This window comes from Ochotona princeps, chromosome 5 (assembly GCF_030435755.1).
Source record: "Ochotona princeps isolate mOchPri1 chromosome 5, mOchPri1.hap1, whole genome shotgun sequence".
NCBI classification, from domain to species: Eukaryota; Metazoa; Chordata; class Mammalia; order Lagomorpha; family Ochotonidae; genus Ochotona; species Ochotona princeps.
Window position 1 is genome coordinate 36,904,344 of NC_080836.1, and position 15,288 is coordinate 36,919,631.

General features: G+C 36.6%; 1 protein-coding gene across 1 annotated transcript in view; it reads left to right on the plus strand.

Annotated features, from left to right (window-relative positions):
- GALNT13 (polypeptide N-acetylgalactosaminyltransferase 13) overlaps positions 1 to 15,288 on the plus strand; it is a 427,420-nt gene that overhangs the window by 359,568 nt on the left and 52,564 nt on the right. Inside the window, exon 9 of the mRNA XM_004577161.4 lies at positions 14,143 to 14,282. Coding sequence (XP_004577218.1) covers positions 14,143 to 14,282 — 140 coding nt within the window. The remainder of the gene's footprint in view (positions 1 to 14,142; positions 14,283 to 15,288) is intronic.

Consider the following 15,288-nt stretch of genomic DNA (forward strand, 5'->3'; position numbering starts at 1 on the left):
GGGAACTAAGAGAGTGGGAGCATTTACTGTTCCCTCTGCTATACTGACTTATTCGTGTAGTTGCCACTGTCTTTCTAGTAACAAAAGGCAGTAGAGCACAGATTTTTGGTCCCTGGATCCCTATGAAGACAGAGTTGTACATGCTATTATAAAAATTTGTACAAATATTTATGTACAGATGCATTAATCCTGAAGTAAAATATAATTATTGTCCAGGATATAATCTGACAATCAGCAATAGTAGAGGGAGCAACTAAACCCCGCCTCATCCCTTAGCCTATCACGCAGCAATTAAAATACAAAGTGTTTCAGAAACTGCTTAAAATATAAAGTATTAAAACCCAGATGTAAAACACAGTATGATTTAGTGAACTAAAAAATACTTAGATTATGATGAAAGGAAATATGATAAAATGTCACTGTTTTATTTCTGGGTTGTGGGATTATAAGTGATTATCGTTTTTTTTCTTTTTCTGCAATTATCAAAGCCTTCATGGTAAGCAGATATTGTTCTGTTTTAAAAATAGGCTATTCATAAATGAACTCAAATCATGAAAAATGTGAACTCCATTTACATTTTCTTTTTTTAGCATTATGGTATTAAAAAGCTAAAGATGGGCTCACTCTAGTGCTTAATATGGTCTGAAATTTGTTTCAAGGCATATATAGTTAAGGAATATTATTTTTAGGAGCTAATAAAAACTAAAATTCAATTTTTATTTAAAAAAATTAAAGCATTTATCTAAGCATGTCTTTCAAGATTTTTATTAGTTATTTACTTCAAAGTGTAGAAGGACATTGCGACCCTAGAAAGTCAGCAAGCACAGGATTACAATTGATTGGACAATATTTTTATGAAAACAACTGAATGGGTGCCTTTTGTGTGACTGATTGTATATTCTTTGCATGAGAACAACCAAATGGCTACCTTTTGTATGCCTGATTGGATATCATTTGTATGAGAACAGTTGAGTGGACAGCATGTGTATGAGAACACTTGGTGGAATATACAAGACAAAAGGAGTTCCAAACAAAAGCATAGAAACAGTTGATGGGATTGTAGATAAGCTCAATACCTCCATCCTTATCCTATATGACCCTCAGTGTATAAAGTCTGCTGCCCCTAATAAATTTCGGCTATTGATCATCATTCAGTAGTCCACGCGTGTTATAATCGGCCCCGTGCACCAAGTCCATCACTGCAGGACAAAGGAAGGGAGGAAAGAGGGGAAAGAGAGACAAATCTTCCACGTACTGGTTCAGTCCTGAAAGCCAGGGTGCAGGAATTCTGTCCAGGTAACCCACATAGATGGCAAGGACCCTAGTAGTTGGGCCGTCATTTGTTGCCTTACCAGGAGCATTAGCAGAAAACTGGATAGTGTGCAGAGTGGTAGCTTTCCACCCAACACTCAGATAGGAGAAATTACATAGCAAAATAGTTGATTAATTCTTGTGTCACAATGAGCATCCCAGAAAATCCATTAATGGCAAAATAATTAAATTCATTAAAACATTATTTTAACAGATTTATTTATTTGTATTGGAAAGTCAGATATACAGAGAGGAGAAGAAACGGAGAGGAAGATCTTCTGTCCACTGATTCACCCTCCAAGTGGCCACAGTGGCCGGAGCTGAGCTGATCCAAAGCCAGAAACCTGGAGTGTCTTCCGGGTCTCCCGAAGTGGGTGCAGGGTCCCAAGAGCTGATACCCATATGCGGGGTGGCTGTTTCTGCCACAACAAATGCTTTTATTATTTATTATCAGATTTTAATAGTTGCGATAAACCTAATATGAGAAAAGTGGCTAATAATTTTTTTTTCTTTAGAGAAGGAGGAATGCTCTGCGGCTCAGGTAGTTAACCAAACTCTTGCTTGAGATGCCTGAATCCCATAACAGAGTGCTAGTTCAAGTCCCATCTAGTCAATGTGTTCAGTTCAGTTTCCTGATAATACACCTGAGAGACAACGGATGATGATCCACATACATGGGCTTCTGCCACCCTTGCAGGGAACCCAGATGGAGTTCCTAGCTCTTTGCTTCATCATAGCCTAGACCTGGCTGTGGCTGACATTTCAAAGTCAGACAGCTAAAGATTTCTCACTCTATTTCCCTGTCACTATACTGTAGAGAAAGAAAGAAAGAAAGAAAGAAAGAAAGAAAGAAAGAAAGAAAGAAAGAAAGAAAGAAAGAAAGAAAGAAAGAAAGAAAGAAAGAAAGAAAGAAAAGAAAAAGGGGAAAACTTAATAAAGAAAACAGAAGATGCAATTTTGCCCCTTTTAATTTTAAAGATTTGTTTTTATTTTTTGTTTTTATTTAGATTTACAAGAAAGAAAACAAGACATACACACACACATACACACACACACACACACTCATACAGAGAGAGAGAGACAGAGAGACAGAGAGGGAGGGAGAAAGAAAGAGACATACATTTCATACTCTGGTTCACTCTTCCTAAATGGCTGCAGTGGCTGGAGCAGAGCCAATCCAAAGACATGAGGAACTTCTTCTGGGTCTCCCATGTGGTTGCTGATGCCCAAGGACTTGGCTCATTCTCATCTGTCTTCCCAGACCATAAGAAAAGGAACTGGATGGGATTGCAGAGCAACCTGGAAAACAACTGGTACCCATAAGGGAAATCGGCACCACATTGGGAGGCTTAGCTACTCTGTCACAGTATCAACGCCACTTTTTAATTTTTCTAATTTTAATTTTTAATTGGTTTTTAATGGATTCAACGTGTTTGATAGAAACACCTTTCAAAATGTTTTTTGGGGAGTATCAAAACCCCACATTGCAGTACCTGTTAAGACCGAGGCCAAATTCCTTGTCCTGGCCTTCTGAACGGGACGTGAGGTCACTCGGTGAAGCAGCACACACCAGCCGAAGGATGCAACAGCAAAAGGTTTATTTCATTCGCGAATGGGCAGCAACGCCCCCGTACTCCTGGTAGCTGCTGCTGCCCCGAACAACATTTCTCCAGGGTTTTTATTGTCTCAAAACCACATACCATAAACTTACACAAACAACTTGACCTTTTTCTGCTATTGGCTAGTTTTACTCTAACGGCCTATTTCAAAACTACAATTAATAATTTCCTCATTCTTATACTACTTACTTCATTTCGGGGAAACAGAAACTTATATCTAACATGGCGGCTATTCTTAAAATGGTTGCACTTATGTTAAGCCTTATTCTATTAGCAAGCAGAGTACAGAAGCAAACCAGCATCATTAAAAAGACTTTAAGATTCTTCATACCTATGTTTGAGTTCCAGCTCAGCTTTTCTTGATCTTGGTTTCTTGCTTCTCTACACCCTGAGAGGCAATAAATGGTTGCAAATCCACATCCATGTTTGGAAGTAAATTCTAGTAACTGAATCCTTGTCATGCATTTGGTAAATTCAGATTGAGGGCTCCTGGCTTTGTCCTGGCCCAGCACTAGGTTTTGAAAGAATTTGGAAGAACCTACAGTTGGAAGATTCTCTTATATTCCTTCTGTAAGTCACTGTTGTTTCAGGAAGAAATTATTCAGTCTCCATATGTTTGTATAATTTCTATAGTTTATTTTGTTGTCAATTTTTAGCTTCATTTCCTTGTGCCCAGAACAGATAAATCACATATGTTTAAAAAAAATGTATTGACGCTTGCTTTATATCCTCATACATAGGTCTTTTCTAAAGAGTGTTCCATGCAATGGTGAAAGCAATGTGAATTTTGCAACTATGGAATAAAATGTTGAAGGACAATCTATCAGATCCATTTGTTGTATAATACAGATAAGCTCTTTTACTTTGTTCTTGAGTTTTTGGTAGATTCGTCTGTCCATTGATTAGAGTGGGTTCTGAATGCCTCCATTATATTGTATTGGAACTTATGCCTCCTTTTAGATCCATTGACACTTTTTTTATATAAAACTGAGTACTGTAGCATTGTGTACCTGTATACTTACTATAGTCACAAATTCTTGTTGAATTGATCCCCTAATCATTACGTAACAATCTTTTTTGTTTCTTTACAATCTACTTCTCTGGTATAAATGTAGTTATTCCATCTCATTTATATTTCCCATGTGCACGATATATCATTTTACATCCCTTTACTTTTCTTTATAAATGAAGTGTGCTTCTTATAGGGATCTTCTTGCTACCCATTTTCTCTCAAAGATTAAAAAAGAAGAAGAAGAAAAAGAAAAGAAAATCCTTCCTGGATATGCGCCTCTTGGAATTACTGGAGTACTGAGATTATTTTATTTCCACCGGCCTGGCAATGTATTAGTGGTGTCATTGTCATTCTGTGTGACAAGAGTCCAGAGTGATAACGAAGTTTTGTGACAGAGGACTTCTGTCTACAGTCAGTTGGGGGAGGAGATGATTATTCACTGGCACAACTCTTATATGAACCATCTGATTTAAAACCTGGAGTGAACTTATGGTGCCTGTGTACCCTACCTTCCCAAACACTGCGGTTTGCGTCAAAATCACTCTAGGAGTTTTCAGGCCCTTTTCTTAGATTCTGTGTATCCATGTCTAACTTTAAAGGTAGTTCAAATTCAAGGTCAGAGTACTGAAGGTTGAACCTCTGGTTTGGTGTCCCAGGAAAATAATATTCATGAAGTTATATAGAATGGCACCCCTTCAGAGGACTTTTTTTTTTCCAGAAAAATCATGCCTGATTTTAAAACAACCGAGCAGGTCATGTCCCCAAAGTTTTTGCTCTTTAGTTGCTTTTGATTTCAAAACAGAAAAGTAAATACAAATAACCTTTCTTAAAATCTATTTATTTTATAAATGTATTTATTTGGAATTCAGAGCTTTAGAGAGAGTGAGAGAATAAGCCACCATCCATCTACTATTTCACCCTGCATGTGATTCCAAGAGCCAGAACTAAGCCAGGCTTTGTCTCCCATGTGGATTCAGGTGCCCAAAGCACTGAATAATCTTCCACTGCTTTTCCCATGGAGCTGGATCAGTAGAGCAGCCAGGACATAAATTCGCACCCATATGGTAGGTTGACATTGCATAAAAGTGTACTGTTATACTACGATGCGAGCCCACAAATAGGGTTGGATGAAAGAATAACAAGAACAGATACTTTCCCATCATGGTTCTGTAATATCAGTTTACCAGTGTGGCAGAAACAAACACTACGTTAAGAATGTTCAGTGATTTTTAAATGGATAATGAGCAGTAACAGTACCACTTGGAACACTCCAAGTTTGTCTTTTCTTTACTCTATGTAACATAGTGTTTATAGATCTGAATGTCATTTTCGGTCTTTCAATTTATTAAGCTCAGGTTGTGTTTGAAATGTACTACAATTTGTCAAATTCTTCTGTGAAGTCTATTATAAGACTTGTCAATTGAGATGGTTCATTGGTTGTAACAGTAGAGCGTAATCTCTTTCAGATACAGCCACTTTCTGGAGTCTTGCACAGTGTAGAAATCGGGTTGTGAGAAGAAGCTTAAACCTTCCACTTTGCAAACAGATTTGATTTAATTGTCTGTATTTTTGTAAGTTGTCTAGATAAACAGAAAATTTTCATTATTCAATAATATCACTCAGTTATTTTGCTTACATATTTGTCTATTGGAAGAAGGAATTTTTATATGCTACTATTCTCTGAGGAGTTCAAATCCTAATTAAGTACGATTTGCCTTTTTGTCCTGAAAAGCATATGGCAGAGTGGGTAAATGAGTTTCAATGAAATGTGAACCAATGACAATTGCTTAGAACAAGGAAAACTGATGAACAGTTTGAGCAGCCAAGAGCCACTACTAGAGATAAGATTCTAAATTAAAACTTGATGGTAGGGCCCGGCGGCGTGGCTTAGCGGCTAAAGTCCTCGCCTTGAAAGCCCAGGGATCCCATATGGGCGCCGGTTCTAATCCCGGCAGCTCCACTTCCCATCCAGCTCCCTGCTTGTGGCCTGGGAAAGCAGTTGAGGACGGCCCAAAGCTTTGGGACACTGCACCCGCGTGGGAGACCAGGAAGAGGTTCCAGGTTCCCGGCATCGGATCGGCGCGCACTGGCCAGTTGCGGCTCACTTGGGGAGTGAAACATAGGATGGAAGATCTTCCTCTCTGTCTCTCCTCCTCTCGTTATATCCGGCTTACCAATAATAATAATAAAAAAAATCTTTAAAAGAAAACTTGATGATAAACTTCAGAACCGAGTGGGAGAAAGTGGATGGGAGACGTTACTGTACTGTGATGCACAACGTAGGTCAAGTTGCTTTCCAGCACTCTGTCTGCTAGTGCAGGCTCTGCTCCACGAATTGTTGTATTAGCTCAACTTTGAAAAACACGTGGAAACCTCATTCAGTTGCTCCATTTAGAATTAAAGTGTGGAATCTCAGAATGTGTCAGTTTTGTATTGAGGTTTGAACTAAAAAATTTTACCAATTTACTTTGTACTTTAAAAATGTAGACATGGGAAAAGACATGCCTGTTTTAAATATCTTTCAAAGAGAGTTGAAACAGCCTATCTATTAGAGAAATATTGACTCTGAGCAGTTTTTTACAACACGATTAATCATTTCCAGACTAGTCAAATTATAAGGTCAATTTAAGGTGCTCTCAGAGGAAATATTCAAGATTCAATTTACAGGCAGAGGTGACCAGCTTCAAAAGAAGCTAGAAGCTATGCAATGGGCTTACGCGTAATACTACCAGGCTGTTTAGTCTTGGGTCTTACCTCTCAGGAGATAGTTTTCCAGAATGGTCTAATTTAGAATGTCCTTCTTTGTTCATCTAGGGCTTGCTTCCAAAGAACTTTAATGGACGAAAATAGAGGTAACCACTAGTCTAGGGAATTTATCACTGAAAAAGGGCAATAGAAATGTGGACATTGATACAGGAAGAGAAACGAAACTTCAGCCACCAAGAGTTTACATTCACGAATCAATTTATTTCTACCTTTCTCATTCACTTCTTTGGGGTCAAAATAACTTGACTTTGATAACGTAATTTTCAAACCACTTACAAAGAAGGTAACTTGTGGTCTTTCGGATATGCTTTTAGGAGAGCATATTTCCCCCTAGCTGTTTCCAGCCATTCTATCTTCAGGAAGAGCAAATCCAACCAAAGGCTTTTAAAGTAGTCTGAGTTTCAGAAAGGGAAATGCTACCCTCTACTGGATTGTTTGAGTAATAGAGTGGATGAGAGCCCATATTCCCTTTTCTTTTTGTGCTGGCTGTACGTATAATGTATAATTTGGCGTGTCTGTTTGAAGGTCTTATAATTCTTTAAAATTATATTTTATCAGAACAATATAGTCATTATTGAACACATTCAGATTTCAAAAAAATATAAAACCTTGCCTTATGTCGCACAAGGGAGTCAATGTGAATATACAGTTTGCCTTTATTCCTCTTAGAAACAGGATCTATTAGTTAAGTATATAGTAAGTTTCTATTTTTTAAGGAAACTCATAATAAAAATAATTTTGTCTGCAATATCAAGATGGTTTAAGGAAGAATCATGTGGTTGTTTTCCATTATATTGATAATAACTTCACCTTCTTTTCTAAAATTTGTGTTAGTTTTCATAAGCAGATCCCCTTTTTTAAAAAGATTTGCTTATTTTTATTGGAAAGTCAGATATATAGAGAGGAGGAGAGACAGAGAGGAAGATCTTCCATCCGATGATTCACTCCTCAAGTGACTGCAACAGCTGGTGCTGCGCTGATCCAAAGCCAGGAGCCAGGAGCTCTCCCATGTGGGTGCGGGGTCCCAAGGCTTTGGACTGTCCTTGACTGTTTTCCCAGGCCACCAGCAGGGAGCTGGATGGGAAGTGGAGCTGTCGGGATTAGAACCAGTAACCTATGGGATCCCAGTCCGTTCAGGGAGAGGGTTTTAGCCATTAGGTCGCGCTGCCTGTCTCAGCAGATCCCATTTTTACTGAATTCCCTGTGTTTATAAACTCAGCTAATGAACTCAGTTATACTGATTAATCATTTATCCTTCCTCTTATTTTGGGATTGTGTAGTTAGATGAGAAGAGAGGGGTTTTTTTTTATGTTGTTTTGATTTTTTTTCAAGGCTGAGAACTGGTAAAAGATATTAAACATGATTTGAAATACATCATGTATGTATTTTTCCATCTAATATTTCATTGTGTCAATATAAAGATCAGTTTTTTCAACAATGTTGAAATTTTGAGAAGAATGTGGGAATGTAAACTTTTATTTAAAACAAACTCAGTTGATGGGATGACAGAATACTATGGCAAAACCTGTTGGTGACAGTAGCAAGCTGAGCTCTCTTGAATTTGCAGTCTGAATATCAAACTCATATTAATACATTTTATACCAAAATGTGGGCAAGGGTTGAAGTAGAAAGAGAGAAGAGTTAAATTGTAAAGTGGAAAATAAGAATAAAAAAAAATCATTTAAAGACTTCACAAAAACCTGACAAAGAACAGAAAGGAAATAAAAGTATCAATTTACCTCTGATTAGTTACTCTAATTAAAAACAACAGCTCATTCATTCATTCATTCATTCATTTAGCTATCATTTATTGGATATCTAACATTAGTGTGACCTAGGCATTCTTCCAATTCCTAGAAGCCCTAGGAATCTTGAAGTATGTGAGAGTGTCATGGAGCATGCCTCTCATTAGCAGCAATGCCATTTAAATACACTTGTCAGGTAAGCCTCACCATCCTTTGGTGCCCTTTGGCATTTCCTTTTGGTGGATTATCTTGGCCTTCCTCCTGTACATCAATTCCTTAGGCACATCACATCCGTCATTTGGGAGTAGCTTCAGCCCCACTAAGACCAAACAAAATTTAGACCCTCTGGCCATTTCACTTCCTGTTTCCTTTCTTGGAAATTAAAATAGGATATGTCAATTCTTTGTATAAAAAGCAAACCAGCAAAACAAAACTAAAAATCTGCATCTCATTCTAAAGTGGAATCCTCATTCCGGAAGTTCAGAGGGCATCTCGAGGTTGTTTTCACATGCTTTCTCAGTGTTGAGATCAAGAGTTGATAAGACGCCTTCATTGACACTATGATTCTCTTCTTTTGTGACTTAAAGTTAAGTACTTAACTGTGCTGTTTGTCATCCAAAAAGTGTGAACTGCAGGAAAAGTTTTTCAAGGTCATTATTCCTCCTTTCTAATTTAGGTGCCTAAAATAGTATAGTTTACATATGCAAAAAATCAACTTTTATTCTGCCTAAATTAAACCATGCAGAGGAAACATTGATTATAACAAGTTACTGTATTAAATAAGCATGTAATAAATCTCATGTATAACAAAGTCAATTGTAATATAATTTCGATTAACAATTGACTGAAGCATTTTGTCACAATGCTTCTCTGCTGACTTGGAGAGTTAAGAATCATTTTCTAAATAACTTGATAACCTTTAACTTCCTTTTAAAATTAATTGTACTTACTTTTTATGAGAGTTGATTAGAGTCAAAGGCAAAAGGAATGGGTGAGATCACCATTTCCTCATTCTTTTTTTTTCATTCCTGTATCTGAGGGAAAGGGGATACAAAGAGAAAAGACACACCCACCCTCCCAAATGCCTCTGCACCCTGGGATAGAAGATTGTCACCAGATCCCACCCCAGGGTCCCTGATGTGGGGCATGCAGTAAGGGTCCTGCTCAAGAGGTTTTGATAGTTCAACAGTTCTAAATTACTTCTGATCTCACCACTCCAAGCATGATGAAATCTCTCCAGAATCCACTAGTTGACATAGTCCACCCCAGAGTCTCTGTTTGCCCAGATATTCACTGCCAACACTTGGCTGGGGGTAGTTGATCAATTTGTTCTGTCCTCTATTTTTTGTTGTGGTACCAGGTGTCCTTTGCAGACTCCAGTGTACTGCCATGTCCTCCATGTGCACCTGAATATGCTGTCCACTGCTCCATCTAAGCCACTGAGGAGGCCCAGCTCTGACACATGCATTCCACAGTCAGACCATGGATCCTGCAATTCTCTCCAAAAAAATGCTTCAAGCCTAGTTTTAGAAAAACTTTTTTTTTTCTTTTGTAGAAAAAGTCAGTTTTATGCTGGAAGCACAAAATGTGTACCTAATATATAACATTTAATTCTGCTAAAGCAAAGATTTTCTTATTTTTATTAGAAAGGCAGATTTAGAAAGAGAAGGAGAGACAGAAAGATCTTTTGTCCACTGGCTCACTGACTCACTCCTCAAGTGAACACAATGGAAAGCACTGAGCCGATCTAAAGCAAGGAGCCAGGAGCTCGTTTCAGGTCTTCCACATGGGTGCAGGGTATAAGGCTTTGCGCCATTCTCATCTGCTTTCTCAGGCCACAAGCAGGGAGCTGGAAGGGAAGTTGAAGCAGACGAGATATGAACTGACTCCCATATGGGATTCCGGCTCATGTAAGGCAGGGACTTTAGTCACTAGGCTACTATGTCATGAGCTGAGTAAGGAGATAGGAGAAATGGTATGAGAATTTAAATTAATATTTGCAAGTTGCCTGGTTTTTAGGAAATGCTCTTGATACTCTTTAAAAAAAAAGATTTATTAATTTTTATTGAGAAGTCAGTTATACAGAGAGGAGGAGAGACAGAGAGGAAGATCCATCCGGTGATTCACTCCCCAAGTGGACACAATAGCCAGAGCTGAGCTGATCTGAAGCCAGAAGCCCGGAGTTTCTTCCTCGATTGCTTTTCCAAGCCACGTGCAGGGAGCTGAATAGGAAGTGGGGCCAGTGGGACTAGAACCGATGTCCATATGGGATCTCAGTGTGTGCAAGGCAAGGACCTTAGCCGCTAGGCTACCATGCTAGGCTTTTGATATTCTTCTTACTGTGTAAATTTGGGTATCAGTGATATGACAGAATTCAAACTAGTTTCCTTGTCCTCAGACAAATCAAACATTTAGCAGAAGACAAAAACTACATGACACACTGGCTATTTTCCTTCAAAATACTGGCATTTTGCCTGCTCCTACAGCTGCCTCATTCCTTCTATAGGCTCAGAGGATTTGTTAAATTAAATGGAATCAGAGTGCCATATCAGTGACATCTTGAGGAAAATATGAAGCTCCTTGAAAAAAAATTAGAGAGGCATGCTACAATTCTCAGTGCAATAGAGAAGGCTGTTAGAGAGGCTGTTATGGAGAAGGGTAGTTCAGCATCACAGTGGAACAGTTGAAACATTTGACCTGTTTTCAGTATGAATAACAGTTGTCCTTATTTCATTACTAAAGAATTCTCACACCAAAGAGTGTTGAGTTTGGTTACTGAATTGTGTCTTACATATATGGTAAGTAAATTATGCTTTAGTTTGCAGTATCAATTCTTTGTCATGACCAGTGTCAAAATAAGAAAAATGCTTCACGGCAAAACCAAGAGCAATGTGCTACTGTAGCTTTCCCCAAAATCATAAGTAACTCATGTTTATGGCAATTTTTTCTATTGGCTGCTCTACAGTAACAGCGCATGTCTCCCTGGCATCTTATACCTCCCCTGTAATTCTGTCCAGCTGATTCATTTATAATTGCTTATGACAGAGAGGGAGAATGTTTGACAGTGGAAAATAGGAATTATTTTACAAGTATGCAAATAAACCATTATCAGCATATTCCTTTAGAAGTTTTTTTTTTTTTATCTCAACCCATACTACTATTAGTAGTCTTATGAAATTTATTTTTAGAAAAGCCAAGAGGTTAATGTGTGGCATATGCATCAAACTCACTCCATTGCACAAATGAGGATGGGGAAATGGCAAGTGCAAAGAGATATGAAACTTCAACTTCATTTTTCTTATTTCTTTGGGGTTAGAAAAATCCCTAGGTTGAGATGCTAAATGGTACCTGTAGGAGTGCAATTCAGAGAAAGCTTGAAAGTGATGTATTCTATGCTTCCAACTGAAAGGGCATCTGGGGCAAAGTAAGTGGTTGATTTTGCACACCATTCATCTTACATATAAGAGAAGCACACAAGCTCAGCAAATAATTCACCTGCTCTTCTGTTAGAAGATGTGCCCCTTAGATTCAAAATCCACATTAAGACAACAATAAACATGCAACATCTAGCAAGTATGTGGTAATTGAATAGGTGCTTGTTGCACTGCTTAGGTACTTTATATTATATCTCCTTTAGTAATCACAACACTCAGAAGAAGGTATTGTTATCATGTCCATTTGATAGAAGAAACAGGCCTTATGGGATTACAGCAATTGCAAACAGCACACATCTAGCATAGTCATGTGCTGCATAATAAAATTCTGAGAGTGACAGACTCCATATATAAGTACAGTGGTGGTCCAATGAGATTGTGTCATGTGATGCCATCATAGCTTCCTTAGTTTGTGTGTACATATGTGTTACATCTACACAATGGCAAAACACCCGCTTCATTTCAGAACACATCCCATCACTAAGTGGTGTCTGACTGTACATGGCAGAGCAGATGCAAACTCTGGCACGTTAACTTATAAAATCCTTATTTTCAAACATTTCTGTGTGTATTCAGGATTATTTCTTATTGTTCCATAAATAAAAATCTTAAACTGTTATAAAAATGATTTCTTCAGAAAGAAGCATACATGCCAGATTTATGTTCATTGTAATCAAGAAATAACAGTGTAGTTTTTATTCCTTTGGTATGAATTCATGTGTCCCATTATGTAATCTCAGATACCTGCAATGCTGGCATCATATATGGATCTGGTCAGTTTCCTGACTGCTCTATTTCAGACTTGCCTTCCTGCTGAAGGCGTATGAAAAGCAGGGTCATTAAAGTGGGAGACTCATATGAAGCCCATGCCTCTTGGCTTTTTTTTTTTTTTTTTTTTTTGGCTCAACACTTGCCTTTGCGGCTATCTGAGATATGAACCAACTGATGGAAGAGTCTCAGGAAGAAAAAGGAGAAAGAAAAAGAAAGAAAGAAAGAAAATCCAGTTAAAACACAATGCTAAGCTTCTTTCTTTCTGCCCAGAGTTGCAATTTTATCCTTACTAAATGAACTTTTCTAAACACAACCAATGCAGAGAGCATTTTATTTACACGTCATTCTTGTACATTCATAATTTTTTTACCAAACAAAACAAATTGAATGATGACTCGTTTGAGTCTCTCTTTAATGTAGACTTAATAAATGGAATTATGTTTTCCAAGCTTGTCCTGCTGAGTGCCATTGTTGAAATAAGAAACTTTTTTTGTAATTTAAAAAACATTTTTTAGGTTTCATGATACAGTTCTTTAGGCTCAGGCTTTCCCCTTTCTCCCCCGCTTCCTCCCACTCTTCCCCCCGTGTTATAACAATAGTTTAGTCTTTCAGCAAAAGTCACAAATCTAATAAACAACTGCTATTTTTGTCTCACTTATGTAGTAATTCAAATCATGTCATTTTTAATATTTAATGAGCAAACCAGAACTGATAGTTCATTTTACAAGAATTAGTTGACATTTTGTGTATTATTTCTCAACCTTAAGGCATTCTTTTGTAATCTTTGGTGAGATGACTCCTTTTAGCTTCAAACATTCTCATTATACTAGATAAAATTAAGCAGTTTTAATATAGGCGTGTGAACATTTTAATGTCAATTTTTGTGCTTACTTATTTACTAATTCTCAGAAACTTGGAGTGGTCTATAATAACCCATAAAATAAAATAGAAAATTCAGGAACAAAATTATGGGCATAATAAGCTTAGAATAGAAATTCAAGAAGGGAAAGTTAGATCACATATGTGTAGTCCACTGTGAAAATTGTATTCATTTAAATCTCTCGCTAAATCTAAAGGTGGTGAATAAATTACTTTATAGGGAAAATATGAATGGTAGCAAAAACATTGCAACCACTGAAATTTTCACAAAGAAATATACATGTTATTACACAGTTCTGTTTAGCTTTAATTGTGAGATAATTAATACTATTTTGAATTTAGTTTATTAACTAATCTAAATAAAAGTACTTAAGTATAACTGTTCTTATTTGAAAAGCCATAAATAATGGAAGAACTGTTTTTTTTCTAAAAAACTGTTAATGTGCTGATTGGATTGTAGTTATGAAAAATAGTGTTGTAACAGACGCATATGCCATTGAATTTGATGAAATTATAATTACAGGAAAGAAAGCTGATCAAACTGCATGAAATAGTAGTTAACATCAATAGCACAAGTTGATTTATGTTTCTCTGAATAATTCCAGGTGTTGTCAAAGTGGATTATGGAGATGTGTCAGTCAGGAAAGCACTAAGAGAAAACCTGAAGTGTAAACCCTTCTCTTGGTACCTAGAAAACATCTACCCGGACTCTCAGATTCCAAGACGTTATTATTCACTTGGTGAGGTATGAATTATTTATTTTGGTTAAGTTATAAATATATTTTGCAAATGGAGCAACTTCTGAGAGACTTAACATTTTTCATGTTATAAATAAAGTGCTGTAAGTATTTTTAAATAAATCTATTTTGAATGACTTCTCATATTTTACAAGGACTGTAAAGGTCTTAATTTTTACGGAATTATAAAGGTAAGGGGAAAAATCTAAGACTGAACTAACAATATGTATTTTTGCTTTCCTAATTATTAATATGTACCTCGCACTCTTGCTTATGATTTACAATTATTATTCTTTGATATACTGAAAATAAACCAGAGAACTTTAAAATACATTAAAAATAATATAGTAACCAGATTTGCATCAATATAAATAATGTATTTTGAAAAATGAATATATTTTCCATAACTAAATCAAATATCAGGAAGACGAACGCAGAATTAACTTTTGTGAATTGCACCAATGTCGGCCTGCTAGAAAGTAGCTGCCTACTCAAGTATTCCATAAATTGCAACATAACACAAACTGTTACAAAACTCTCTCTGTTAATAAGAAAATAAGTGTCAAAATTGCAAGTCATTGTTCAGTATTATTTGAAAATGCTATCAACATTGTAGAACCCCTGAGAGCCATTTAAATAATATTCACTTACAAAACTTTTATTTGTGTGTATTTATATAAATATATATATGGTAAATTTTAACTTAAAGATTTAATGTATGGCCCAAAACTAACTTAATACTGGTTGTGATTGAAGCATTGAATAGCAAAACTGTTTTGCATAGAGTAAGAATTATTAAAAGCCTACTCTTACATTTTAATAGTTACATTTGTAGGTTGTAATAGGCAAATGTATGAAGTCATATAATTTAGTGTATTTTTTGTGTCATCTGCTTTACTGTTTTATAGCTCTATTAACATCTTATAATTGCCTTGAAAATGAAAAGAGAAAAATCAATGGAACTGGATGAAGCCCTAGATTAATTGTTCTTAACAGCTCATTTATGGATCATAT